Source organism: Triturus cristatus, chromosome 9 (genome assembly GCF_964204655.1).
Source record: "Triturus cristatus chromosome 9, aTriCri1.1, whole genome shotgun sequence".
NCBI classification, from domain to species: Eukaryota; Metazoa; Chordata; class Amphibia; order Caudata; family Salamandridae; genus Triturus; species Triturus cristatus.
Genome location: NC_140592.1, coordinates 240868049 through 240894364, shown reverse-complemented (window position 1 = coordinate 240894364; position 26316 = coordinate 240868049). Strand labels below are relative to the sequence as shown.

The following is a 26316-nucleotide window of genomic DNA, read 5'->3' as shown; positions in this document are numbered from 1 at the left end:
TTCCGACTTCTTTTTTTATTAACTTTGTGTTTTGTAGGCGGAGTTCAATTTTCCAATTACCTCTTATCATTTCTTTCTCAGCTGTATACCAAGAGCATAATTGTATGTATTTGAATTTAGAGAAAGAACTGCCTATTTTAGATCTAATGATCTCCCAGGGGAGAATACCATCTGATGATAGAAGGTTGGACCAGATCATTATTCCTGCCTTTTTAATTGATAATGCAAGACTGTCTTGCAGGCATAGTGGTAGGCCCGGGGAGTCCCAGATAGGGGCAAGATCCGAATAATATCCAATCCCCCATCTCTCTCTAACTCTATAGCATAGATTTAATGCCGTTTTTAAGCAACTCAATCCTATTTTTGATCCAGAAGCCAAATGGAGATTTCCGTCCTGTCCTGGATCTGAAGGCGGTGAACTTGTGTATCCCTCATCGGTCCTTCAAAATGGTGACTCTACAGTTGATTCTTCCCTTCCTGTCGGTGGGGGATTTCCTGGCTTCTCTCGATCTCTGGGGCGCCTATTTTCATGTGCCAGTGCATGTGGAATCGCAGAGGTTCCTGCGTTTCTGTGTAGGGGTGGATCATTACCAGTTCCAGGTATTATCATTTGTCCTGTCTGCCTCTCCGAGGGTGTTTACTAAAGTGTTGGCACCCTTGGTGGGTTTGTTGCATGCTTGGGGTATACAGGTGTTCCCTTACTTGGACGATTGGTTTATTTCTTCCTCTTCTTTCCTTCAGGCTCAGGCACATTCCCTGGAGGTTTGCAGTCTCCTTCAACAGTTCGGGTGGATTCTGAACTTGGAGAAGTCCCATCTTCACCCCACTCAGGAACTGCTGTTCATTGGGGGGGGTGTTCAACACCAGGTTGGGAAAGGTCTTCCTGTCGGAACCACTCAGACTGACTGAGGAAAGTGTTGGGGGCTCAGTCTTCCACGGCTCGCCAGTGGTTGCGTGTTCAGGGGCTAATGTCAGCTACTGTAATGATTGTTCCTTGGGCCCGTTTACAATGGTACCCCCTGGTGAATCATCTTCTGGGGCATTGGGATCCGGCCTCTCTGAATTACGAGCTGTTGATACCGGGAGGGGAGTGTCCATCGCCCAAGAGTTGTCCTGGTGGCTGGTGGATCGGAACCTCTTACAGGGCTCGCCCTTTGTGTCCCAGGAGAGGTTGGTCCTGACGACCGATGCCAGCGAACTGGGTTGGGGTGCGGTCTTGGGTCAGGAGACGGTGCAGGGTCTCTGGTCTGTGCCGGAGGCGGAAATGTCCTCGAATTGGAGGGAGTTGTAGGCGGTTCAGTTGGCGTTGACTCATTTTCTGCCTTGGGTCCTCCAAAGGGATGTGATGGTACGGTCAGACAACACGGTGGTGGTGTGTTATATCAACCGCCAGGGGAGCGCGAAGGTGGCTTCCCTCAATTTGTTGGCACAACGTATCGGCCTGTGGGCGGAGTCTCACTTGTTGTCTCTGAAGGCTTTACATCCACCGGGGATTTTGAACACGGAGGCGGATCGCCTGAGCAGGGTGTTTCCCTCCCTGTCAGACATGTGCCTGTCGCAGGATGTGTTTGGTTGCCTGATGGCCCGGTTCGGGGTCCCGGTGGTGGACCTGTTTGCAGCCCCAGGGAACGCATTGAGGGAGAGCTTTTGTTCTCTGGTTCGGTCTGCCGCGGTTTGGAGGGTGGATGCCCTGTCCTTCCGGAGGGAGGGGGGCCTGATGTATGCCTTTCCCCCTATTGCTCTGCTTCCGCGTGTTCTGCTGAAGGTCAAGCTAGATACGGCTTCGGTGATCCTGGTGGCTCCGGATTGGTCCAGGAGGCCTTGGTTCCCTCTGTTATTGAAGTTGGCAGTGGGGCCTTGCTGGAGGTTGCCGGTGGTCCCTTGTCCCTTGTCGTTTCCCCCTCTGTCTCAGGAGTGTCTGGTCCGCCTGCAACTAGCGGGTTGGCTGTTGAGAGGATGAACCTTGTGGCTTTAGGGTGTTCTCCTTCAGTGGTGGAATTTATTCAGCGGTCCAGGCGCCCTTCGACTCTCAAGTCCTATGCCAGGCATTGGGTTTCTTTTCAGTCTTGGTGTACGGCGCGTGGGTGGTCTGCGCTGGAGATGGATCCGGTGCATGTCTTGGAGTTTTTGAAGGACGGGTTTGACTTGGGTCTAGCTGTGTCCTCCCTGAGGGCTCAGTGGGCTGCTGTCCGGGCCTTTCGGGGTTCGGTCTGTGACCCGGTGGTTCCCCTGGTGTCCCGCTTGTTGCGGGGTTGTTTCCTTCAGAAGCCTGTCATTCGGTCCTATGCTCCTAGTTGGGATCTGCCTCTGGGTTTGGGGGCTTTGCAGGGGGCTCCCTTTGAGCCTCTGCATGAGGTGTCTTTGAGGTTTCTGACGATCAAGGTGCTGTTACTTGTGGCTATTACCTCGGCTCGGCGGATTGGGGAGTTGGGCTCCTTGCTTTGTTCGGTCCCTTTTTTACGTTTTTTTCCTGATTGGGTGGTTCTGCGACCTGATCCTTCCTTTGTTACCAATATCCCTTCCTCTTTTCACTGCTCTGCGGATCTGGTTTTGCCTGTTTTCTGTCCTGGTCCTCTTTCGGAGGTTGAGGTGCGGCTGCACTGTTTGGACGTTCGGAGGGCTCTGGAGATCTATTTGATGTGTACTGAGCCATTTCTTAAGGTGGAATCCCTTTTTGTGACCTTTTGGCTGGCTGGTCAAGGTCTGAAACCTTCTGGGGCTACCCTCAGTCATTGGCTGCGGTGCGCTGTGGGTGCTGCGTATGAGGCCTGTGGTGTGTTGGCTCCTGGATCGGTTCAGGGGAGATCGACTCGGGGGTGGCGGCTTCCTGGGTTTGTTTTCAAGGGGCTTCCATGGCCAAGATCTGCAGGGCTGCTACCTGGAGTTCTCCTCACACCTTTATGTCCCATTATCGTTTGGTGGTAGGGGGGACTGATTCTGCTGGATTTGGGGACACTGTGTTGCGTTCTGCTCCGGTGGTGTGACTTTTTCTGTGCTTTAATAAAGTCTGTTTTTGCTACTGAGTGAAGCCGATTCTTGCTTTGGTATCTGCTCATGTAGTTAGGACTGGGACGGGGAGGGCTGACGAGGAGGTAATGACCGGTTACTCACCGGTAATATTCATTACTCCGAGTCGTAGCCCAGTCCAGGTTCCCATCCCTCCCTCCCTGTTCGGCTTCTTGTGCTTGGTTGGTACAGGAGGTGGATTGGCGGGTCACAGGGTTATATGCCTCAGGGTATGGGTGTGGCCTGGAGGGAAGGGATGGGTTTTAAGTTGCTTGGGAGTTTCTGGCGGGAGGAGCTATGCTCATGTAGTTAGGACTGGGACGGGGAGGGCTACGACTCGGAGTAATGAACATTACCGGTGAGTAACCGGTCAATAGAACACATCAGTGCACAAAAGCCAAATCGAGTTGAAGAGCCAAAGTTGAGTAAACAGACATAGGTCAGAAAATAAAGAGTGAACCAAACAGGATCAAAATACCAAAGGTGAGAAATAAAGCAGTGAACAAACTCTGGCAAGCAGAGAGTCAGTGCAACACAGAACGCTGCCAGAAGCATCCATTTGCCTACCTATTGTTTAAATAATTCCATTGCCAGTCTCTATTTGGAAATCCTGCCCCTTAACTGTAGAGTCCTTGTAAATAACGGATCCCAGCCTCCAAAGGTGAATGCCTGCATGAGCTTCCTATCACAGGTCTCAAACTACCCATCCCCTGTTGATTCCCTGTGTATTCTGGGCAATGTGGTCCATTTTTGCAGTGCTATAGTTTTTGAAAAGGTTGAAAACTGTTAATATCGTCTAGTGTTTCATTTTCCTAGCCTCAGACACATGTATTTTGCTCCTCATGAGTTCTTCAGTGGACCGCAGTAGGTACTGAGTGCCACACCTGTTTACAGGACATTTAAAGATTAGTGCCTTCTTTACTGTTCATCAAACAACATATTATGCTGAGTCATCCCTCTGTAGTGTATAGCCCTAAAACCATTTAATGCAAATCATCTCTTCATGGTTATAGACTTACACCTAGCTTTATGCCTCGTGAGCACAACAAGTAATCTTTTCACATTACAGGCATACTGTTCTCTTGTTCTCCCACAAGATGACATAATGTACCTCAGTGAACCCATTTCTGTTTTTGTCTTTATACTCTGCTATAATAAAAATATGAAACAAAGTTTGAAATAAAAAAGTCTTTTTTAAGGCAGCTTAAAGGTAGACTCAGGAAGATGAAAGTAAGAAACTGATGACGTGGAAAGGACCTGACCCCAGGTGCTGGCGCATTGCAATGGCACTTTCAGCAGCACAAAGGAAGCACTGTTCTTTACGGCTACCTTTGATATGCTTATAGTCATGTATGTATGTATGTATATAAGGGTAATTGTAGAGTTCAAAACTACCTGCAAAGCAACAGAGCAATGACCAGGGGCATATGTCCTTGATATAATTCTTGTTCATTTACAAGGTGCCAGAATATTCTAGGTGGTGAATTCAATTCTCCTGGAGAGGTACGGTAAATCTTAAATTCCTTCATGAATCGTTGGAGAGAGTGGCAGTTCTCATGTAATGGCGATGTTGTGACAGATCATGGGTGCCTAGATGGAGATGGCCTGTCTCCAGATTTCTATTTGATGCAGTTCTTAGATTTCAGATTTTATTTTGGCTATGATCTGGCTACATGTGTGGGGACAGAGATAGTTCATTTCTCAGCCCGATATGAAGGAACATCGCTTCGTATAGCCTTCCAGCTAACGCCGCTGGTCTTGAAACCGGGTCTGGTGGCTTGGTGGACTTATGCGTCCACTGTAGGGGCCTGTGTTTGTACTCTTGGTCACACATTCAAATCCCGGTAGGTCCATTTAACCTTTCATCCTTCTGAGGTCAATAAAATGAGTACCATTGAGCTGGGTAACAACAAGCATCTGTTATTCAGCACCAAGATACCCTTCTGGGTGAACTTGTGCTTCATAAATACACATGATATGTTTGAAGATGTTGTGGGCTTGGAAAGCGTTGAAGTGATTTGGTTGAGCTTCTCAGGCCTTTGAAGAGACATGCAGAAGTGTGTAGAGTGAGTGAGTGACCTCAGTGCAGCTTTCGACACTGTAGCGCACTTCACCTTGCTACAGTGTCTTAATAAAGGAGGAATCACGGGCTCAGCGCTCAGGTGGATCCAATCCTTCCTCACTGACCGGGGCTTTCAGGTTAGACAGAGAAAACACTACTCTCGCATGGTCACGCTTGATCAAGGGGTTCCCCAGGGCTCTGCCCTGAGCCCCACCCTGTTCAACCTTTATGTTTCCCCTGTTGCTACTATTGTGGAAAGTTACGATCTTCAACTAGTATCATACGCCGATGATACACAGTTGGTCATCTCACTGTCACGAGCGCCTCATGTTGCGGCATCCAGCTTCAGTGCATGCATGCAGGAGCTTGCTTCCTGGATGTCTAACAACTGCCTGAAGCTGAATGGGTCCAAAACTGAGGTGCTCGTGGTGGGAGGTGGACCAAATGTGTGGTCATCGGCTTGGTGGCCAGCATGCCTGGGATCAACTCCAGTGCCTTGTCAGCAAGCAAAAAATCTGGGAGTGCTGTTTGATATCGATCTTTCTTTTACTCCTCAGATCAATCGGGTGGTTGGAATATGCTTTGGCATGCTTAAGAGCTTAAGGAAGATTCTCGACCTACTTCCAGTTAGTGCCAGGCAGACCCTTGTTCATACCTTGGTCACATCCAGACTTGACTATTCTAATCTCCTGTACCTGGGCGTTACAGCGAGAAGCCTTAATCGTCTCCAGGTTCTTCAAAATTCCACTGCCCGGTTGGTCTTGAGGCTTCCTAGAAGATCGCCCTCTAAAGCTGCCTTGAAGTCCCTTCACTGGCTGCCGGTCAGGGAGAGGATTATCTTCAAAGCACTATGCATGTGCCATCGCCTCATAACGAGCAGGGCACCGTCACCCCTTCACAATCTCATTACCCCCTATAGACCGGGGCGGATGCTTAGATCCTCGGGCACTGGACTAGTAGCCGTTCCCAAAATTCGAAAAGCTCGAATGGGGGGGGAGATCTTTTAGATTTCTTGCGGCTAAGAACTGGAACTTGCTCCCGACGGAGCTGCGCCTCGAACCTTCAGAGACTAAATTCCGCAAAGCATTAAAAACTCATCTCTTCCGCTCTGCTTTGATGTGACCTCCTTGCTCTTGCCGCCTCTCTTCTTCCTTTCAGCGTGGGGACACGCCGGGGTGCGTAACCATGCGCTTTACAAATTTCCATAATAATAATAAAGGAGGCAAGTGTGCTTTTGGATATGCTGTTAAGAAGTGTGTTGCTTCCATTGCAGTGAGGGAGGACTAAGGCAGAGACTGTTGTGCGGAAGCTGGTTTCAGGTAGAAAACATCTCCCATTTTTCAGGAGGGAGAAGTAGAGGCATGCTGCCTTTGTTTTCATGGACATCAGCAGCGGCTGGTGCAGGTAAGCATGGTGGGGCGGGCGCTGTGGGGGGATGTCGACAGATGACGGAATAGGAGTTATTTATGTATTTAATTTGCCCTAGTCTGTCGCCTGTCGACATCCCCTTGCCCACCTTACCGCACCTACCTGCACTGGCCGCTGCTGATGGTCATGTGTTCCTTGAATCCAAGTGACCCAGAGATTTGGCAGAGGGTGGAGGGGTATGGGTGGGCCCAGTGGGTGGTAGCTGTCCAGGTTAATTTTGGATGTCCAGTGTGGTTCTTTGGTTCTATTGGTAAATGGGAGGAAATATGTCCTCTGTGGGCTAAGATTTATGTAGATCCAGGTTTTAAATCTATAAACATGAGTCGTGGAGATTTTTATGCAGAGTTGTGAGTTGTCTGTATATTGGTGGATCTTGATGCTGCTGTCTTTGAGCAGGGCTTCAAGTGGACATAGGTGTTGAAGATGATGGGGGGCCACTGGCGGCCCAAGCCGGACAGCACCTGCAACTTGTTCAACACGGACCGCTGCAATTTCTAGGTCCTGGATGTGCTAGGAAAGAGGAGAGATAGGACGATAATTTTCCTTTTTTCCCGTCGTCATACAAGTTCAACTGCTGCTTTTCACAATGTTTGGGTAAACAATTTCTTTGGCCAGTTTGCCAAGGAGTGCTAGTTTTAATCTATTGGCAGTGAAGTGCTCCCCTTTTGCTTACAAATCAAAAAAAGGCAGAAGGAGGAATTACATTTTATTGTGCATTTGACAACTCTGAGCTTCGGCACTACAACATAGGACACCATTAACTATGTTTGTCTTTTCCCAGCCAAAGTGTGTTGCATTGTGGGAGTTGTAGTTCACCTTTTGACAGTTTGATTATGGGCTGAAAACCCCAAGCTGCAAAGTGCTGTTGGCTTAAATGGCAGAACTTGCTTTAAGTATTATCATGAAATAGAGTCACTTGTCAGCTATGTTTTAAAATCTTACAACCTCGCCAACTCCATTTAAAAACAGCTTGTTTCATGCCTACAGCCAAAAATAAATGGTGCTTACATATTTGGGGGCATATTTACAAGTCCCTTGCGAAGCTGATGCATCACTTTTTTGACGCACTGCAGCACAGTGTGGTGCTCCATATTTACAAGGCCACGTAAAGCCAACCTGCGTGACTTTTCATGGCCCCTTTTCACGCAGCACTTCGCGTGAAAGGGGCGTGCCATGGGTGTTGCTGTGGGTGTTCCCAAGCAATACCAATGGATTCTGCTGCATTCACAGATTTACAACATTTTATAAACCTGGGTATGTGTCAGAATCCTACACCATCCCAGGGGAGGCGTAAGGAGGTGCAACGAGAAGAAATACTTTTATTTCTCCTTGTTGTTTCCTCTTTCTATGCATGCTGCATACATTCTGCAACATACATAGAAAGAGGACAACACCTCTCATGATTGTTTTTGTGCAGGAATGTGTCACTTCCTGCACAAAAACAATCATCCCTGCAATGCAGGCACCCTTGCACCAACGGTTCAAGGGTGCCTGCGTTGACGCATGGCAGACAATTTTACCCCAGCTCAGGGGAGAGCACAGGGATCTGTCATTTTGTTGTAAATGTGATGCATCCTTGTGCTTTGAAAGTAATACAGTACAGCGCAGCCAAATGGATTGCGGCACCGCCCTGCATTACTTTCTTGTAAATAAAGTCCTGGGTGTTCACTCTTTCACACATGCACATCATTCATTAATAGAGACATTGGCAGCGTGGATAGATTTGTATTTTTGCAGTGGAAAGATTACACAATAAAGGTACAACATGGACAGCAAAGCAACCTTCCCTAACACAAAGAATAAGTAAAGGACAGGTGGCAGTTGCAGGAGGGACATCACATGATTCCCTCACATATGCAGGACAAGTAAAACTCAGGTTTCTAACATACTAAAGAGGGAGTGAGAGGAGGTAAAGGACAATTGCAAGCTGTCCATAAACAGATATAAGTATTCAAGAAGAACAAAACTGAAACCTCCTATGGAACTTCCATATATTTATGTACCCCCAAAGGATGATGAACCCACACCTTCCCAGTGTGGTATGCTTCATCAGTGTGTTCAACAACGAACACCCGGAAGCATCCGAGAGTACTATTCCTCACTGGTTGTACAGTCTCCTAGTTATGGGTTCCCTGATTTTCATGAGATTATGTCATTTATGTCAACATTTATGTTCTCCCTTTGTTATACTTAGACCTATATTAAAGTTGTATGTGGGTGAGCTTACTAGTCTCTTTCTGATGTGCTATTGGCAAGGCTGATGGCATGTTTCATATGGCAAGTCACTGCAATCATAGCCTGTGCTATGAAACAGGACATGCTCATCCTGCTAAGCCGCACTCTTGGCTAATTGGTGTGGCCAGTGGGAGTGCATATACCTTAAAACCACAAACCACATGACCAACACCAAAGCATCTGCTGGCTAGCTACCAGTGCCTAGGGCAGTGGTAGTAAGGCGGTGACGGCTGGGTCCCATTAGTCTCCATGGCCACGTCTGTGCTGCATTCCGTCTGGAAAAACAGAGCAGTGTAGGCTCAGGTGAATGGCTGTTAGCTCAGTCTGGACCTCCTGCACTATTGCAAATTATCTTGGCTTCCACTTTATTTATAGCTGAGATACATTTTACATAAAAAAGTGTATTTTAGATTGGTTCACATCAGGACCCTAGATTATTTCATTGTACTGAGTGACTTTTAAAAGAAGTAGTGAACTACACCCTTCTGTTGTGATAACTGTATTACTGACTCAAGTCACTTGTCTTGTTTCTTTTATGTAAACCTTTTTTTTTTTTATAGCTGAGGCAACATCAAGACCTATTAAACTACACACAAAAGAGAATGCTGTAAGGTGCACACCCTAATTGATCACAGGAAAGGAGGCAGAGTGAAGAAAATGAAATGACCTGGGTCACACAGTTTGGTCAAGCTGGAAAGCCGTGATTGAAACCCAAGACTCTGGGTCTGGCCCCAGCAACTAATTTTTGCCCTGAGTCTGCTGACTTGCCAGGCATGTTATGCAATTAAATTTATATTATGGGACAACAGCAGTTGAAACACCCCTCTTCATAAAACAGCTATCATTTATGTATTTCTGTTAGAGTTTTATGTAGTGCAAACTAGACCCGAGGCATCAGGTAGCTTTACATGAGCACCAGTTCTGTTACAGATGAACACATACATTTTTGTTAGGCTCGGGGAGATTAAGTGATTTGCTCAGAATCACAGGATGTGTGGCGTCGTTGCCGAGACTCGAACCTGGTTCCCCAGGTCTGAGGTCGACCCCTCTAGCCGTAAGGCTACACTCTCTCCCCACAGCTACATCTTGGGCAGAAACGGTCACATCTCCCTCCCTCAGAGGACCTGTATAGCAAAAGGTACCATCAGGACAAGCTTTTCCCATCACAGGACAAGATCAATTTTAGCAGCAACAGTGCAAGCTTTACTTTATCACAGAATCAAGACAGCATAGCATGACAATAGCAAAGTAAGCATTCCTCTCTCATAGAAGGCAACAGATGCACTCTTCCATTTCCAACTGAAAAAATCCAACAGGGCACACCAGTAGAAGTTTTTATCACTCACAGAACATACACAACATAGGCATGTAGAGTACAGACAGATCTCATGGAGCTTCACTTAATGATAAGAATATTTTGGAGTATGAATGAGTGAATATGCATGTTCTGACATCATTCTCACTTAGTTGATATTCCAAGTGAGCCTCTTGAAAGTACTACTGCTGTCACTAGGAATCTTGCCATTTGTTTTGCGTCTTTGGTATTTCATGTATTGTGAAGTAGCTGTTACCTAATAAGTCACAGCCTAAGTAACTGTGCTCTAGACAGGCGCACAGATGCCAACCTCTTTGAAAAGGTTGTGAATGTGCGTGCACCAGATGCTGTGCAATTCCAGCCTTGGTGCTGCACCTGTTCAAAATATTGAGGGCCACCAATGTGGGGTATATTATGAAGCCTTGGGATACCTCTCAGCCGACTGGGAAGAGAAATATGAAAGTGTTAACACTTTAAAGAGGGTTCAGCTTATTTTTCGAACACCAATATCTCAAAAACTACTGAACAAATGCACACTAAGGCAATAGACGTACACTTTCAAAATAAAGCTCTACTTTCATGCTAAGTCTGGTGCAAATCCATTCTGCCATTCAGTCTGCAAATGAGAGCAAAAGTTACTGCAGGAGCTAAAATGAGAAATTACTTAAACCCTAATTAAACGTTTTTCACCTGGATGGGTCTTCCCGAAACATAGCAGGTTAAGCTCTATTAGGCTGGGTTAGTAGGTTACCAAGTTTTGTATTAATGTGTCCCTGGGGTCAAATGTTATAGGCAAATCAGAAAATGCATTTTCAACTGAAAATGTGACTCAAACATTAATAATATTATACATAGTGTATGTGATTACACTTTGCAGTAAAAGGGTGCCCCGAGGAAGTCGTTTTGTTTTGATTGTAAAAAAAGTAACACCTGTGGATATCTGGTGTGCTACTGCAGGAGCAAAACTAGAGCCAAATTTCGGGGGGGGCTAAAACTTCCAGCAATGGTGAGCCAAATTTTTTTTGGGGGGGGGGGCTATTGCTTCCAGTAATGTAGAGACAAATTTCGGGGGGCTAATACTTCCAGCAATGTGTCCTTTTATAATGTAACATGCCCCTGCAAAGTGCCTCAATACCTTCTGGTGGAGTTTGAGCTGTTCAAAACTGCAAAAAAACAAAGCCTAAGGTTGCCTTTTCGGAAATGCATTCTCACACCGTGGCAGCAAAAGTAAGTTTCAACTTTAAAGAATAGGCAGAGTGGAGATGCAGGGGCTCTAGAACGGGTGAAAAAACAACAAAGCCTTGTTATCAAGTAAATGGTCTTTTAAAGACATGTGAAGTACTCGGGTGCTGCTGCGTAAGACACCAGACCAGCCAGCCCACAGCAGCTCAAGAACTGTCTGTGTGTGTGTGTGGGGAAGCTGTCTCAGACTGGGCTGACACCTGACATACACGATGGGGGGGCTGAAACCCCCTTGAACCCCATGGGCATTGTGCACCTGTGCTACTGGCGCATTATAAACGCTGGGCTGCAAACCTAACTATCCTATGCATTGTCTATAAAAGGCAAGATGCTTTTACATACTTCAGAGTGGCTGTTTTGCTCTACCGCAGATTAGTACAATGGAGTGCTGCTGTTATAGCATACATAATGATAGTTGCTGCACAGTGATTGGTAGATTTCAGTTTCCATTGAAAATCCACTATTGATTTGGATAAAACTGTCGCGATGTTTGATGAATTTTCTCAAAATTTGTCAGACAATAGTCTGCAAGGACTAAGTTTCAAAATGTCAAGTTTCACACAGCTCTGCGGCAAGCATAACTACGTCAACAATGAACTACTCAGTGTCAGGTTACACTATAAACTGGACAACATCACATATTTTCATACTTTCGGGTGATCCCCCAAGACTCCCGCGCAATTGTGACATACAAATAGCTCACGAAGGGTTTAAATACCTCGGTATTTATATAACATATCAAGACGCCCACTTTACTGCAGAAAATCTCATGAAACCTCTAGCACGTTTTCGCCAAGATGTAATCCACTGGCGATCCCTGCCACTCACATTATTGGGCAGATCAGCTCTATTTAAAATGATGGGACTCCCTAGATTTTTATACCTCCTACAAAATACGCCATTCCCGGTCCCCTCGACATACTTCAAGGCAATTAACAATGAAGTGAATAAACTATTATGGGATGGTAAAGCAACCCGTATTACTCTGCATAAGCTGATCAAAAGCTAGTACGATGGGGGCATAGCACTGCCCCTTATCAAAACATACTACTGGGCATCTCAACTAGCTGTAATAAATCAATGGCTTCACGCCGCTCAGGAGGAACCAGCTTACCGCATGGACAGACATCTACTGGGTATAGACGTATGATGGGAGAACTATACAATATGAAAAGAACGAAAACTCTAACGGGGCAGACAGCACACACAATTAAGATATGGCATGAGGCGCAAAGGGAGCTGGGTTGGGAGGATGTTGTGACGCGGACTACGCCGTTGTGGGACACAAAAAAATTAGGCACGTTACGCAATATTAAAGGTTTTAGACAATAGGACCTAATTGGCATCTCAAAAGTGGGAGACCTGTGGCAGAAAGGTGAAACCATCCCATTTACACAACTGCAACAGACTTAGGGCCTAACAGACTCGGAGGCTAATAGATATATACAAATTAGACATGCACTTGCGGCATTTCTCCCACAAGGCACGCAACTACCGGAGTCGTCAACGCTAGAAGACAGACTACTCACCGACCATATGACAAAAAAGGCCATCTCATTGACCTATAAGAAAATAATTAACAACCAACCGGACCCAACAGTAATCCAAAGAACTAGATGGGAGGCTGACCTGGGTGAACTAGACGAGGCAGACTGGCAGGAAGCACTAGCATCTCCCAGAGAGGTAGCAATCCCCTCCAGATTCAAATTAATACAACTGAAAGTCCTACATCGCACATATTATACAAGAACACTGCTGTATAAGGTACACAAAACAGACACACCACTTTGCCTTCGGCAATGTGGACAACAAGGCACATTCTGGCATACAATCTGGAAATGCGCAGAAATTACCATATACTGGAAAGCAATCATGCACACAGTTTCACAGGTAACAGGAATAGCGGTGAAACCAGAACCGAAAAGGTGCTTACTCAACATCTGGGAACCGACAGATCTCAACCACGCGGCACAAACCTGGGTGGCGCTAGGTACAGTTTTAGCGAAAAGGAACATAGCACAATTATGGGGAGCCAAACAGACCCCCACGCTGAGTAGATGGTGTCGAGATATGGTTGAATTAATGGTGTCTGAAAAACCAGTGTATATACATAGGAGATGCCCTAAAAAATGGGCCTGAATATGGGGTAAATGGAATTCATATCGGGGAAACATTTGCGATCCGCCACAGGAAGACTCTCTATCAGACGATACTGACTAACTATGATATCAGTAACAGATGTTTATACAATATATACAAAAGTAGGCATAGAAGAAGGTACAAAAGAAAAAGCCGAAATGTATGTGACCAAGCACTTGCAGTTCCTGGCTCCGATATTGTTCGTTGAAGTGATGTATGCAACAATGACACCGTGTTATATTTCAGCACTGTCAATAATTGAAAATGTTAATAAAAATATATATTTTTTAAAAACAATGAACTACTCTTGTCCTCAAACTTGATATCAAATATTACCTCTCAGATGACATCACTGCTGACATTTCATGTGAAATAATATACCACATCACTATTGACATCATTCCTAGTCCCGGTTGGGTGTTCCATCACCTCTCCCAGGGCAGGTGTGTGCATCCCAATCCACCACATGCTCCCTCCTTGTAATTCCTTTGCTCCTCTGGTTCACCAAATGAGATCTGCCATTCACTGTTCCCTCGCATTGTGTGATGGTGGCCAGAAAATAATTTTCAGGCTTAACCAGGCAATCACAATACTGATGTTTGTGAATTGATTCTGTGGTTCACAAATAGTAGATCAGCTAAGCCAATGAGATTTGAGTGTTTGGAGCTCAAAATGGCTAGGAAGCAAAATTGCATTTTCCACATTTTATTAAATGTTCTTGATTGGCTTGCTACTTTTATTTTTCACTTCATACCAAAACTAAACAACTAAAAACCTTTTTAATGTAGGTTGGATCACATGTGTCATGCGACAAAGCTTAGAGAGGTCATTCAAGGGGATCTGCTGCCATCAGTCGAGATGGTCAAGCTTTTGAGCCGGGAGTTTGGTATTCCTTTAACCAAAGAAACATTTGTTCAGAAAGATCCTTTGCTGTCGGATGACTTACCAGTCTCTGCAGGTGCTGAGAAAAAGTATTTTAAACCATCAACATTCCATATTCCACTGGATAACTACAACACCATGTATATGCAATGGAAAAAAGACCAACAAAGTTCATTGCAGGATTGCAAAGATCACATTCAGGTAATGTTAAACTGTATTTCACTTTTCAAATGACTTGCGAGGATCTGAATAAACATATGTATCACAATTTTAGGCCCCATTGTTCTGCAAACTTCCTTACTTAATCAATGAAAGGGGTATTAACAGGCAGAGGGCAACGCTTATCTGACTTGTATTAGAACACCAAGAGGGAGATTTACCAAATCTCCATGCAACGCAACGCAGCCTCCCGCGAGGCTGCGCTACATTGCTCGACAGGGAAGGAGCAGGAGAGCGCCATATTTTTAAAGATATGGCTCTCTCCTCCCCTTTCCCATGCTCTGGTGCTGATTACAGCTGCTGTGCGCCACGCAACACCTTAGCGCCATAGCGCTAGGGAGTGTGTGTGTGTGTGTGTGTGTGTGTGTGTGTGTGAGTCTAGCATAGGTTTTCTACAGGAAGGCTACCCTTCCTGTACAAAAAACTATGCCTAGACACGAGGGAAAGCTTTTCCCACTTTGTATGCATGCTGCACAGTGCAACACGCATGCAAAGTCGGAAAAGGAAGGAGAAATGTAAGCATTTCTCCTTCCTTCCGCCTAGTTTAAAAAGGCACAGTTTTCTCACGCTAAACCCATTCCACTGTATTTAGTCAATTGGGTTTAGCGTGACAAACCTTGGGTGGTTGCATGGGAACACCCATGCACGACCCTTGGCAGGCCCCCATGGCGCAAAGTAATGCGAAGCAGTGCTATGCGCTGCTTCACTTTACTTTTACGCTATTTCCAGCGCTAAACAAGTTTAGCGCTGGAAAGCAAATTAGGAAAAAATATTTTGTGCCACTTTTGTGACGCCAACACGGCACAAAATCTTAGTAAATCTCCCCCACAATGCTATACACTTGTCTCGTAATAGAGATGTTGACATTCTGATAAATTCCAGCTCAAAGGCCTGAGGTAGAGCAGTTCTAGACGTTCGATTAACAAATTGGTCAGACAATGGATTTGTTGTTTGAAAATTGAAACAACGCAGAGAAGGTTTGCTTTCTTTTATGTCTCACCTATTGTTCAGCTGCTTTTGTCAGCTCTCACCTGAGGTTCCTGCTGCTGTCATGTCCGACAGATTATCCAGGCTGCACAAAATCTATCCTGCCTGTAATGCAGGCACCCTTGCAGCATGGAGGAAGTGTGCTGACACTGGCACTAGACAGCCTCAAGTGCGTCAGGGCAGGGAGAGAGCTCAAGACCGCTATAGCTTTAAAATATGGTTCTGTTCAGCTCTCTCCCATTCACACAACGTAGTGATGCAGCTTGTCTTGCTGTAATGCTTTGTGTGAATTCTTAGTACATCTGCCCCTAAGGAGGGCAAATATGGTCATTTCCCTCCCCACCATTATTCTAATTTCAAGCATGTTTTAATGTTTAGAAATTGTATGGTAAACGAAAACAAATATATTATTTTCGATTTTATTTGTTTTCTAGTAACTCAAGAATGTAGGTTTCAGTAAAATGAATATACAATTATGCTTTACAGAACAACATTGATGCAGTATATCAAATGCAGAGGAAGTTTGGAAAACCCCAGGAAAAAACTATGTCGTTTGTTCCCACTGATGGCAAATTAGTCCACAACTACAGTTGCCAGAGTCTAAACTCCACTGAACTCGCTATAAAAAGATTAAGACAAGAGCTGGCTAAGGTAAGTGTAATTTAGAGGTGAACCTTTCAATAGTGTCATTTTTCCATCCAACGTTACTGTATTCTGCTTTTGACCATGACATTTATCATATTACCCTATCTTACTCACACCTTGGTTTCTCTCATAGGAATCCAATCAAATCTTCACCTATTCTCAGATCTACTCATCAGCTTCATTAGATCCTGTGGACAGAGAGGATGAGATAAAAGCTCTGAACACAAAGTCAAAAGATGCATGGCTTACGCCACATGGATTTATATTTTCAGGCTCTAAATCGAGTTTAGAGTGTAATCAGCACCCCAAGAAACCTGATGAAGCACGTCTGGCAGACTTGAGTAAGGTAAGCCCAGTGCCAAATTCACAGAAAAATGTGTACACAAACCCGAGTTTAAAATACAGTAGGGAGTAAATTTATGATTCAAAAGTTGGTCGCACTCTGCTCGTCACACCAGCAAGTTGCCCCAAGGAACTGTGGTAGATGTAGTGGCGACGGCGAGTACGCCTATGCCACGATGTATGTAGAAAAGTATGTGTATGCATTAGCCATCCCTGGACACGTGTTTCGAGGTAGTTGCCTCTCGTCAGCAGGGAGCAGGTCAGTGTAAAGGGGTGCCGCGTGGACTGCCAAAATGTAATTAAAACAGGTGAAGTACCTCTCATGGCGCGCAGGTGCAGGTCCAAGGCTCGTCAGCCCGTTGGCTCAAGGGAGCCGTAATATATGATTAAAAACAGGTACTTGACCTGTTTTTAATTACATTTTGGCAGTCCACACGGCACCCCCTTACACTGACCTGCTCCCTGCTGACGAGAGGCAACTACCTCGAAACACGTGTCCAGGGATGGCTAACGCAACACATACTGTTCTTTTTACACATCGTGGCATAGGCGTACCCGCCGTTGCCACTACATTTCCCACAGTCCTTTGGGGCAACTTGCTGGTGTGACGAGCAGTGTGCGACCTACTTTTGCACAATTTATTACGGCTCCCTTGAGCCAACGGGCTGACGAGCCTTGGATCTGCACCTGCGCGCCATGAGAGGTACTTGACCTGTTTTTAATTACATTTTGGCAGTCCACACGGCACCCCCTTACACTGACCTGCTCCCTGCTGACGAGAGGCAACTACCTCGAAACACGTGTCCAGGGATGGCTAACGCAACACATACTGTTCTTTTTACACATCGTGGCATAGGCGTACCCGCCGTCGCCACTACATTTCCCACAGTCCTTTGGGGCAACTTGCTGGTGTGACGAGCAGTGTGCGACCTACTTTTGCACAGGGAGTAAATTTATGTAAAACTTGTTTATCACTTCACACAGACACACATAATCACATATTATCCAGTATTGGGGTATCTTTCATAGATTCACATGCCTGAATCATTCCCCGTCGCCGAGGTGGGAATCCAATGGTAAATACAAAAGTAGTGCCAAGAGTAGTAGACTAAAAGAAAAAGCCTAAGGCCTAAGTCTTAGTAGCCTATCTACATCATTATAGTAAAAAGAACCAAAGATTGGTCCCAGCCAATCAACTGCTAGCACCCTCTAGAACCTTCCCAGCAGATGCAGTTCTCCTCAGATTTTCACCGCACGTCGTGTGTGAAGGGAGTCTCCCTGAGCTCCGCTCAGTTTCTTCAGCTATTACTTCTTTTTGGATCATCCAAGATCATACTTCATTTCTCTGACCCTATTAAGGCAGTAATATGGCAGAGTGGCAGAAAACAAGGTAAAGACTATGAAATATGTCTAACCTTTTCCTCAATAACTCTCACGTTCTGAGAGATGAGGCTATTATTGGGACTACAGAGACTTTAATCTGTCACACCTGATGAGGACAACGAGGATTCCTTCACCTCATAGGAGAGGTCAAAGGGAGAGGTCGCGCCAGGAGCCTCCAGAGGGCGCGCAAAAAAGCCATAAAGACTTACCTTGAGGCTTGATAAGGCACTTCTCACAGAGAGAGGCAATTGGAAAAAACTTCCCCAGAGGCTGATCCTACAATTCCCTTTTCAGCCCTGACACTACATCAGGGAAATCCTCTTAACCTGACATTAAGGAGTCTATAACAAAACACCATGTCTACTATTACTGCCTCACCAATATTGACCTCATCTACGATGGCCTCGTCTATGATGGCCTCCTATGACGGTCATCTACGATGGTAGTCTACGAAAGCCTCATCTATGACGGTCGTCGACGACTGCCTCATCTACGACGGTCGTCGACAGCGACCTCATCTACGACGGTCGTCGACAGCGACCTCATCTACGACGATCGTTGACGGCGGCCTCATCTACGATGGTCGTCGACGACGGCCTCATCTACGACAGTCGTCTGCGACAGCCTCATCTACGATGGTCGTCGACGACGGCCTCATCTACGACGGTCGTTGACGACGGCTTCATCTGCGACGGTCGTCGACGATGGCCTCATCTACGACGGTCGTCGACGATGGCCTCATCTACGACGGTCGTCGACGATGGCCTCATCTACGACGGTCGTCGACGACGGTCTCATCTACGACGGTCATCGACGATGGCCTCATCTACAATGTCCGTCTACGACTGCCTCGTCTATGATGGTCTCACCCACGAATGGCCTCATCTACAATGGCCTCATCTACAATGGCATTGCCTAGGACAGCCTCATCTCGAAGACAACCTCATCTACAATGGTCATCTACGACGGTCGTCTATGACGGCCTTATAAATAAGGCCTCATCTACATACGGCCTCATCTATGTTTGGCCTCATGTACGAATGGCCTCAACTACGAATGGCCTCATCCACAAATGGCCCCATCTACAAATGGCCTCATCCACTGATGGCCATCATACGATTGCCTCATCTATGATTGCCTCATCTACGGATGGCCTCACCTATGATTGCCTCATCTATGATGGTATTGTCTATGACGGTCGTCTACGACAGCCTCATCATGTACGAATGGCCTCATTTACGAATGGCCTCATCTACGAATGGCCTCATCTACGAATGGCCTCATCCACGAATGGCCCCATCCACGGATGGCCATCATAGGACTGCCTCATCTATGATTGCCTCATCTACGGATGGCCTCACCTATGATTGCCTCATCTATGATGGCATTGTCTATGACGGTTATCTACGACAGCCTCATCTATGATGGTTGTTCATGAGGGTCATCTATGACGACGGCCTCATCTGCAATTACCTCGCCTACATAACCATGTCTACGACAGCAAAGTCTACGATGAGATCGTCTACGATGGCCTCATCTATTACTGCATCCTGTACATAATTTAATGCAGCGGGCAGCAGCTAGATTTCAACTGCCAGTTAGTCGAACAGAAAGAATGTTTCTTTCATGATTTCAAAGAAGAGTACAGGAAGATCACAAGAGTGGTACCTATAATAGACTACATCTATTCCAGCAGTGCTTCCGCGCATAGAAAAGAAATACTGTGCACCTGCTAACAGCCCATCCTGTCTGATAGGTCACCCTCGGCCAGATTCAGTCATTTCACAGGCCGCCCAACGGCGATCTTAAAATCCCGCAAGGCCTATCACCACACCGCCTGACAAGGAAGGACGTCATCTGGACCTTATAGGCAAAAAACCATGGCAGCGGCCTCTATTAGAGCTGCCAATCCTCTAGCTATAATCGGCTGTTATGACCGTCAAATGTGGTCAGACATGGCGAGTCTCATTGACCTCATTCCTGAGGACAGAAGGCAGGAAGCAAGAAAGATTCTGTTGGGAGGGGAACGTGCCGCGTTGGAAACTATAGATTGTGCCTTGGACATCGTGAACACCAACTTCCGTCAGCTAGTAGGGGCTGCAGTGCTTAGATGCCAGGGATGGCTTAAAGACACTACTTTCAGACATGAGGGGCAAACAAAGATACTAGACATGGCCTATGATGGAGAGTTTTTGGTTTGGTAAACATATTGATGAGGCCCTCTTAGCTATAAAAACTAACACGGATACTGCACGATCATTAGGCACCCTTCAATACGGGCGCGGATCTTTCAGAGGAGCGAGAGGACGTGGTTTTTCATCAAGAGGAGGATACCAAAACCAACAGAATAGGCAGTATCAATCCCAGTACAGCCTTACAGCCAGACATCATACCGTCAATAGTCTACGACTAGTTTCTCCCATCAGGGTGGTCGAAAGAGATCACGGTATCAAGGCCGAGACACTAACAGGAAGCAGTGATCGACACAGGGTGCCAACCATTTTACCCTCCTTACCCGTGGGCCAGAAGATTTCAGCTTTTGTTCACACGTGGCAGGAAATTACATCAGACCAATGGGTTCTAGACCTAGTAACCAATGGCCACACCCTGGAATTCATCAAACAGCCACCTACTACTCCGCCCAGGGGTCCCCCTCCCCCTCGTCTTCACAAGATTTTGAGTTGTTTAAAAGTAGGAGATTTTATGGCTTCTCTGGATATAAAAGATGCGTATTTCCACATACCTATCCACACCAAACATCGCAAATATCTTGGCTTTCAAGTGGCTGGCGCCCATTATCAGTTCAAAGTGCTCCCGTTTGGGCTGAAATCGGCACCAAGAACCTTCACAAAGTGCTTGGTACCAGTGACAGCACCATTGAGATCTCGAGGAATACAAGTATTCCCTTATCTAGACGATCGGCTGCTCAAAGGTCCTTCAGAACACGAAACCAAGATTGCCACAGCAGAATGTATCCATCTCTTCTTTTCTCTGGGGCTGATTCTCAACGACAGCAAATCAGTTACATCCTGTCCAAGTCATGTTTTTTCCAGTGCAACGCATACTTGTCACACGGCCGCCAGTTGTGTCTTCAAAAATTGGCAAGGTTAATTTAAAAAAGAAGGCCAGTTTCAGTCCGAATGTTTGCTCCGCTCCTGAGGATGTGCTCTTCAATGATAGATCTCATTCCCTAGGCATGGCTCAAAATGAGACCTCTTCAGGAGGAACTGCAACTTCAATGGCAACAAGCCATGGGTTTGTTTGACGATACCATCAAGGTCACGCCACGCATGATAAATTCTCTACATTGGTAGTCGCAGACAGAGAATCTAACCCAGGGTCTCACGTTCCTACGGACATTCCAGATTTCGTTTTAACGACCGATGCCTCCATGGAAGGATGGGGAGGTCATCTGCAGGATTTGCAGATTCAAGGAAGATGGTCTCAAAGACAAAAACAACAGCAGATCAACAGGCTGGTGCTCCGCGACGTTTTTCTGTCTCTCCAAGCATTTCTCCCGAGGATTGCAGGTTCCTCTGTGCTAGTCCGGACCGACAATACCATCAGCATGTATTATATCAACAAACAAGGAGGAACAAAATCAGTTACACTCTCGCAAGAGGCTCAGGAATTTTGGGAATAGGTCACTTTCCACAAGATGCCCTGAGAGCCGAACACGTTAGGGGTCTCCTCAATACCCTAGCGGACACGCTGAGCACGTCTCAGTCAGACTGTCATGAGTGAAAGCTGGAAAACGAACAGGCGAACACAGTGTTCCAAGCTTGGGGCAAACCAGCACTGGATCTATTTGCAACGAGAGAGAACAAGGAATGCCAATATTATGCCAGCAGGTTCCCTCAACAGGGATCAAGAGGGAATGCCCTGTCCATGCGATGGTGAGGGATTTGTGCATACGCTTTTCCCCCAATACCATTGATTCCGAAGGTACTCCGCAAGATGAGCTGGAAGGTTGCTGTCTAATTCTGATTGCACCCCGTTGGCCAAGACAATATTGGTTCCAGGAACTTCTACTATTGTCTCAAGACAAGCCCATTTGCCTACTGCCGACGCCTATGATGTTGTCAAGGGACGGAGGCCAAGTGGTTCATCAGGACCCCCAGTCACTGCACTTGCACGCATGGCTCCTGATTTCTTAGAGTTCAAGGACCTCAACATTTCACAAGACTGTCGTGAAATATTGGCCAAATCTCATGCCCAAAGCCCAATCAAGACTTATCTCCTCAAATGGAAGCGATTTTCCTGTTGGTGTGAGGCGAATAATATTCACTCAATTCAAGCTCCTGCAGAACAAGTTCTCCATTATCTGCTTTCTCTAGCCAAGTCTGGGCTTACTTTTTCATCAGTCAAAGTACATCTTGCTGCTCTTTCTAGATTCAGGAAATGCTCAAAATTCCCTTTTCTCTGCTCTTCTTCACTTATCAAACAATTTATCAAAGGACTTTTCCAAACATTCCCTCCAGAGCGAGCACCCCTCCAGAGTGGGAACTCAACACCGTGCTAGCGCAGTTAATGAAGCATCCATTTGAACCTATCCATAAAGCTGATCTCAAATTCCTCACTTGAAAGGTTGCCCATTTACTGGCTCTTACCTCGGCAAGAATTGTTAGTGAGATCCAAGCTTTCACTATAAAGGAACCCTTTTTACATTTTGCTCGGGACTACGTAACCCTTCGAACATTCTTTCCGGATCCATCCACTCCAGCTGAAAGAGCATTACACTCGCTGGATGTTAAACGCTGTTTAAAATTCTACCTACAGCAAACTAAGGATATCAGACGATCCAACCAGCTGTTCGTGGCTTATGGTCAAGCAACTCTTGGAAATGCTGTAACAAAGGCAACAATAGCCAAATGGCTGGCATCTGCTATTCATTTCTGCCATGACAAGGCTAACAAACCTTTGCAGAGGAAAGTCAAAGCTCATTCGACAAGAACAGTATCGACGTCGACAGCTTTCTTTGCTGGAGTAACTCCGGAAAATATATGTTGTGCTGTGGCATGTAAAAATGTTCACACGTTCACGAAGCATTACTGTATTCAATCTTCGCATCAAGAAGATGCAGTGGTTGGACAAGCTGTTCTACGCCATCTCTTTCATTAAGATCAGACTCAGGTACTTTTGCACTTTTATGTATTATTACATTCTTTAATATTCATGCAAATGGACAGATTTATATGTCTGCAAGATAATAAATATTTATTTATATTTTTATATATATATATATATATATATATATATATATATATATATATATATTCACTCCAAACAATCTCACGTATCTTTGAGAAATACTCGAACTCCCAAGTTGAATGCAAAGGATTTATTTACAAGTGCAGAACGACGCGTTTCGCCATTACGGCTTGTTCACGCTCGAACTCGCAGTAAAACACATCAAATTTAAATTACATAAATTAGAAGATGGACAAGTCACAACAACGTGAAAATTTCATGTTACTCTCGCGGCCATCTTTGAACGGTGTATCGATCTCAACAACGATTGAGGTATTGACTCAAAAATAAGTCGTCATATATTACACACTGTAATACCATATAGAATGTATACATATATTGTTGTAATAAAGCAGAATATGCAATATACATTGTCATATATGTAAAAACTGCAAAACCTCATGTCGAATTGTGTTTGTGTGAAATTCAATAAAGTTACCGTCGGTAACTTTATTGAATTTCACACAAACACAATTCGACATGAGGTTTTGCAGTTTTTACATATATGACAATGTATATTGCATATTCTGCTTTATTACAACAATATATGTATACATTCTATATGGTATTACAGTGTGTAATATATGACGACTTATTTTTGAGTCAATACCTCATTCGTTGTTGAGATCGATACACCGTTCAAAGATGGCCGCGAGAGTAACATGAAATTTTCACGTTGTTGTGACTTGTCCATCTTCTAATTTATGTAATTTAAATTTGATGTGTTTTACTGCGAGTTCGAGCGTGAACAAGCCGTAATGGCGAAACGCGTCGTTCTGCACTTGTAAATAAATCCTTTGCATTCAACTTGGGAGTCCGAGTATTTCTCAAAGATACGTGAGATTGTTTGGAGTGAATAACTTTGGAAATCCGGTTTCCAAACTCGGACCGCCGGCGACAGACCGCTATCTTTTTACCGGAATTGGTGGATATTATATATATATATATATATATATATATATATATATATATATACATATATATATATATATATATACATACATACATATATATATTACCTACTGGCGGTCGCCAGTAGGTACATATAGTTAGGACCTATTTTCCATAGGAAATCCGCAACATTCTATTTGGAATAACGTTGGCGCCGATTGACGAATCTTCGCAAACTTTCCAAACTTTTGGCCAGCTCCGGTCCGCACCTATCCTGAAAATTTCACGGTGATTCGTCAAGCGGGAGCCGAGAAAAAAGGGGGGTCCCAAAACGCATTTTCCCCATGCATTTTCCCATAGGACCTGTTGACGCAGCTACAGCCCGAGCTGCTGAACGGAATTACACCAAATTTGACAAAGAGTTAGTCCTCAGTTCAGACTCGTGCCTTTTGCTTAAATGGTGTAAATCCGTTCAGTAGTTCCTGAGAAAATTAGAGTTAAAAAGATAGATAAATCTATGGCCTCGGAGGATCCGTGCACCCTCCCGGCACCCTCCCCGCCCCTCCCGAGCATGAGCTGAATGCTAATTGGCTGCCAACACTCTGAATCAGGAAGTGTTGGCAGCCATCTTGTGCCTTGGTACAACCGAGGTACAGGAAAAACCAAAAAAAAGGCGCAAAACGCGACAAGGGGGCAGAGTAGAAACACCCTGACCCCCTAGACCTGCTTAGACCTGCGGGATGCGCTTAGGCTCCGCACATCCCGCTGCCGAAAAAAAAAACAAGCCCGCACTTCGTTTTTTTATTATGGGGGGCCCAGAGGGGCCCCCCAGCCCCGGGGACCGCCACCCCCAGGGCTTTATTATACATGAGTGGGCGGGCTCAAAGGCCCCCTCAAGCCCCGGGGACCGTGACCCCCCAGGGCTTGTTTTTTTTTTTTAAACAAAAAAACCTGTGTGGGGGGCTCGAGCCCCCCCCACGCCCCGGGGACCGCCACCTCCTCAGGGCACCAATTATTTAACATAGGGGGTCCGTTAGGGCTTTAAATTAAGTGGGAGGGGGCCGCGCGCCCCCCCCCCTGGAGCCAATGATGGCCCTGGGGATCGCCACCCCCCAGGGCCGGCTCCAGCAGTGTCCCGGGGTGCCCTCCCCCAGCACACTGCTGTTTGCAATGGCAGGGCGGGAACCTGGCGGCTCCCACCCTGCCATTGCAAACTGCTTTGCTTCATTGAAGCGAGAACAGGGAACCCTGCTCTCTCTTCAATGAAGCAAAGCAGATTGCTTTTCCACGTGGGGAGCAGCATGTTAGCTGCTCCCCATGTGGAAAAGCAATGCCGGCTCCCGCAGGAGGTGGGGAGCTGGCCGGGCCGTGGGGGGAGGTGGCCAGGCCCTGGGGGATGGGTTCTCCGGGGCCAGTAGTGGCCTGAAAGGGGGGCCACTCGGCCCCCCTCCTAAAAATTACAAAAATAATATTTAAAAAACGGCCCCCGGGGGATGGGATCCCCGGGGCCAAAAGGGGCCACAGGAGGGGGGCAAGGCAGCCCCCCGCCAAAATATATTTTTTGTTTTAAAAAGGGCCATGCCCCGGGGGATGGGGTCCCCTGGGCAAATTATGGCCTGGGGAGTGGGGGCCACGCGGCCCCCTTCCCGATTTTTGTTTTTTTTATTTAAAAAAAATTGGGGGGCAGGCCCTGGGGGATGGGGTCCCCAGGGCCAAAAAATTAGAAAAAAAAGGGGGGCTACACAGCCCCCCTTCTTAAAAAAAAAAAAAAAAAAAAAGACCAGATCGGGCCGGAGGCCACGCCCCCTCCTTACACCACTCTGCAAACGCGCCCCCTGGCGCTTTTGCAGAGGGGGAATTAATTCCCCTTTAATACTGGGGGTCCCTGGGGGCCAACTAGCCTGCCAGGAACCTCCAGTATGCACCAGGGGGCTGTGTTGCAGAGAGGTGTAATGAGGTCATGTCCCTTTTTTACACCTCTCTGCAACGCAGCTCCGTGGCGCTTACTGGAGGTACCTGGTGGCCTAGTTGGCCGCTAGGGGACCTCAGGATTCAAAGGGACTTAATCCCCCAACTTAAAACGCGCCACGGGGCGCGTTTGCACAGTGGTGAAGGTAGGGGGCGGGGCCTGAGGTGATACTGTGCAAACACGCCCTGTGGCCCGTTTTAAGTTGGGGAATTCATTCCTCTTCAATCGAGAGGTCCCCTAGGGGCCAACTAGCCCACCAGGTACCTCCAGTAAGCGCCACGGAGCTGCATTGCACAGTGTTGTAAAAAGGGGTGTGGCCTC

At 46.2% G+C, this 26316-nt stretch overlaps 1 protein-coding gene across 3 annotated transcripts in view; it reads left to right on the top strand.

Moving 5' to 3' along the window:
• The window catches only part of CFAP92 (cilia and flagella associated protein 92 (putative)), a 336768-nt gene that overhangs the window by 223134 nt on the left and 87318 nt on the right, over positions 1 to 26316 (top strand). For all 3 annotated transcript variants that reach the window (XM_085624842.1, XM_085624841.1, XM_085624843.1), the window contains 3 exons: positions 14216 to 14510; positions 16002 to 16166; positions 16294 to 16506. In XM_085624842.1, the coding sequence (XP_085480968.1) occupies positions 14216 to 14510; positions 16002 to 16166; positions 16294 to 16506 (673 nt within the window). The remainder of the gene's footprint in view (positions 1 to 14215; positions 14511 to 16001; positions 16167 to 16293; positions 16507 to 26316) is intronic.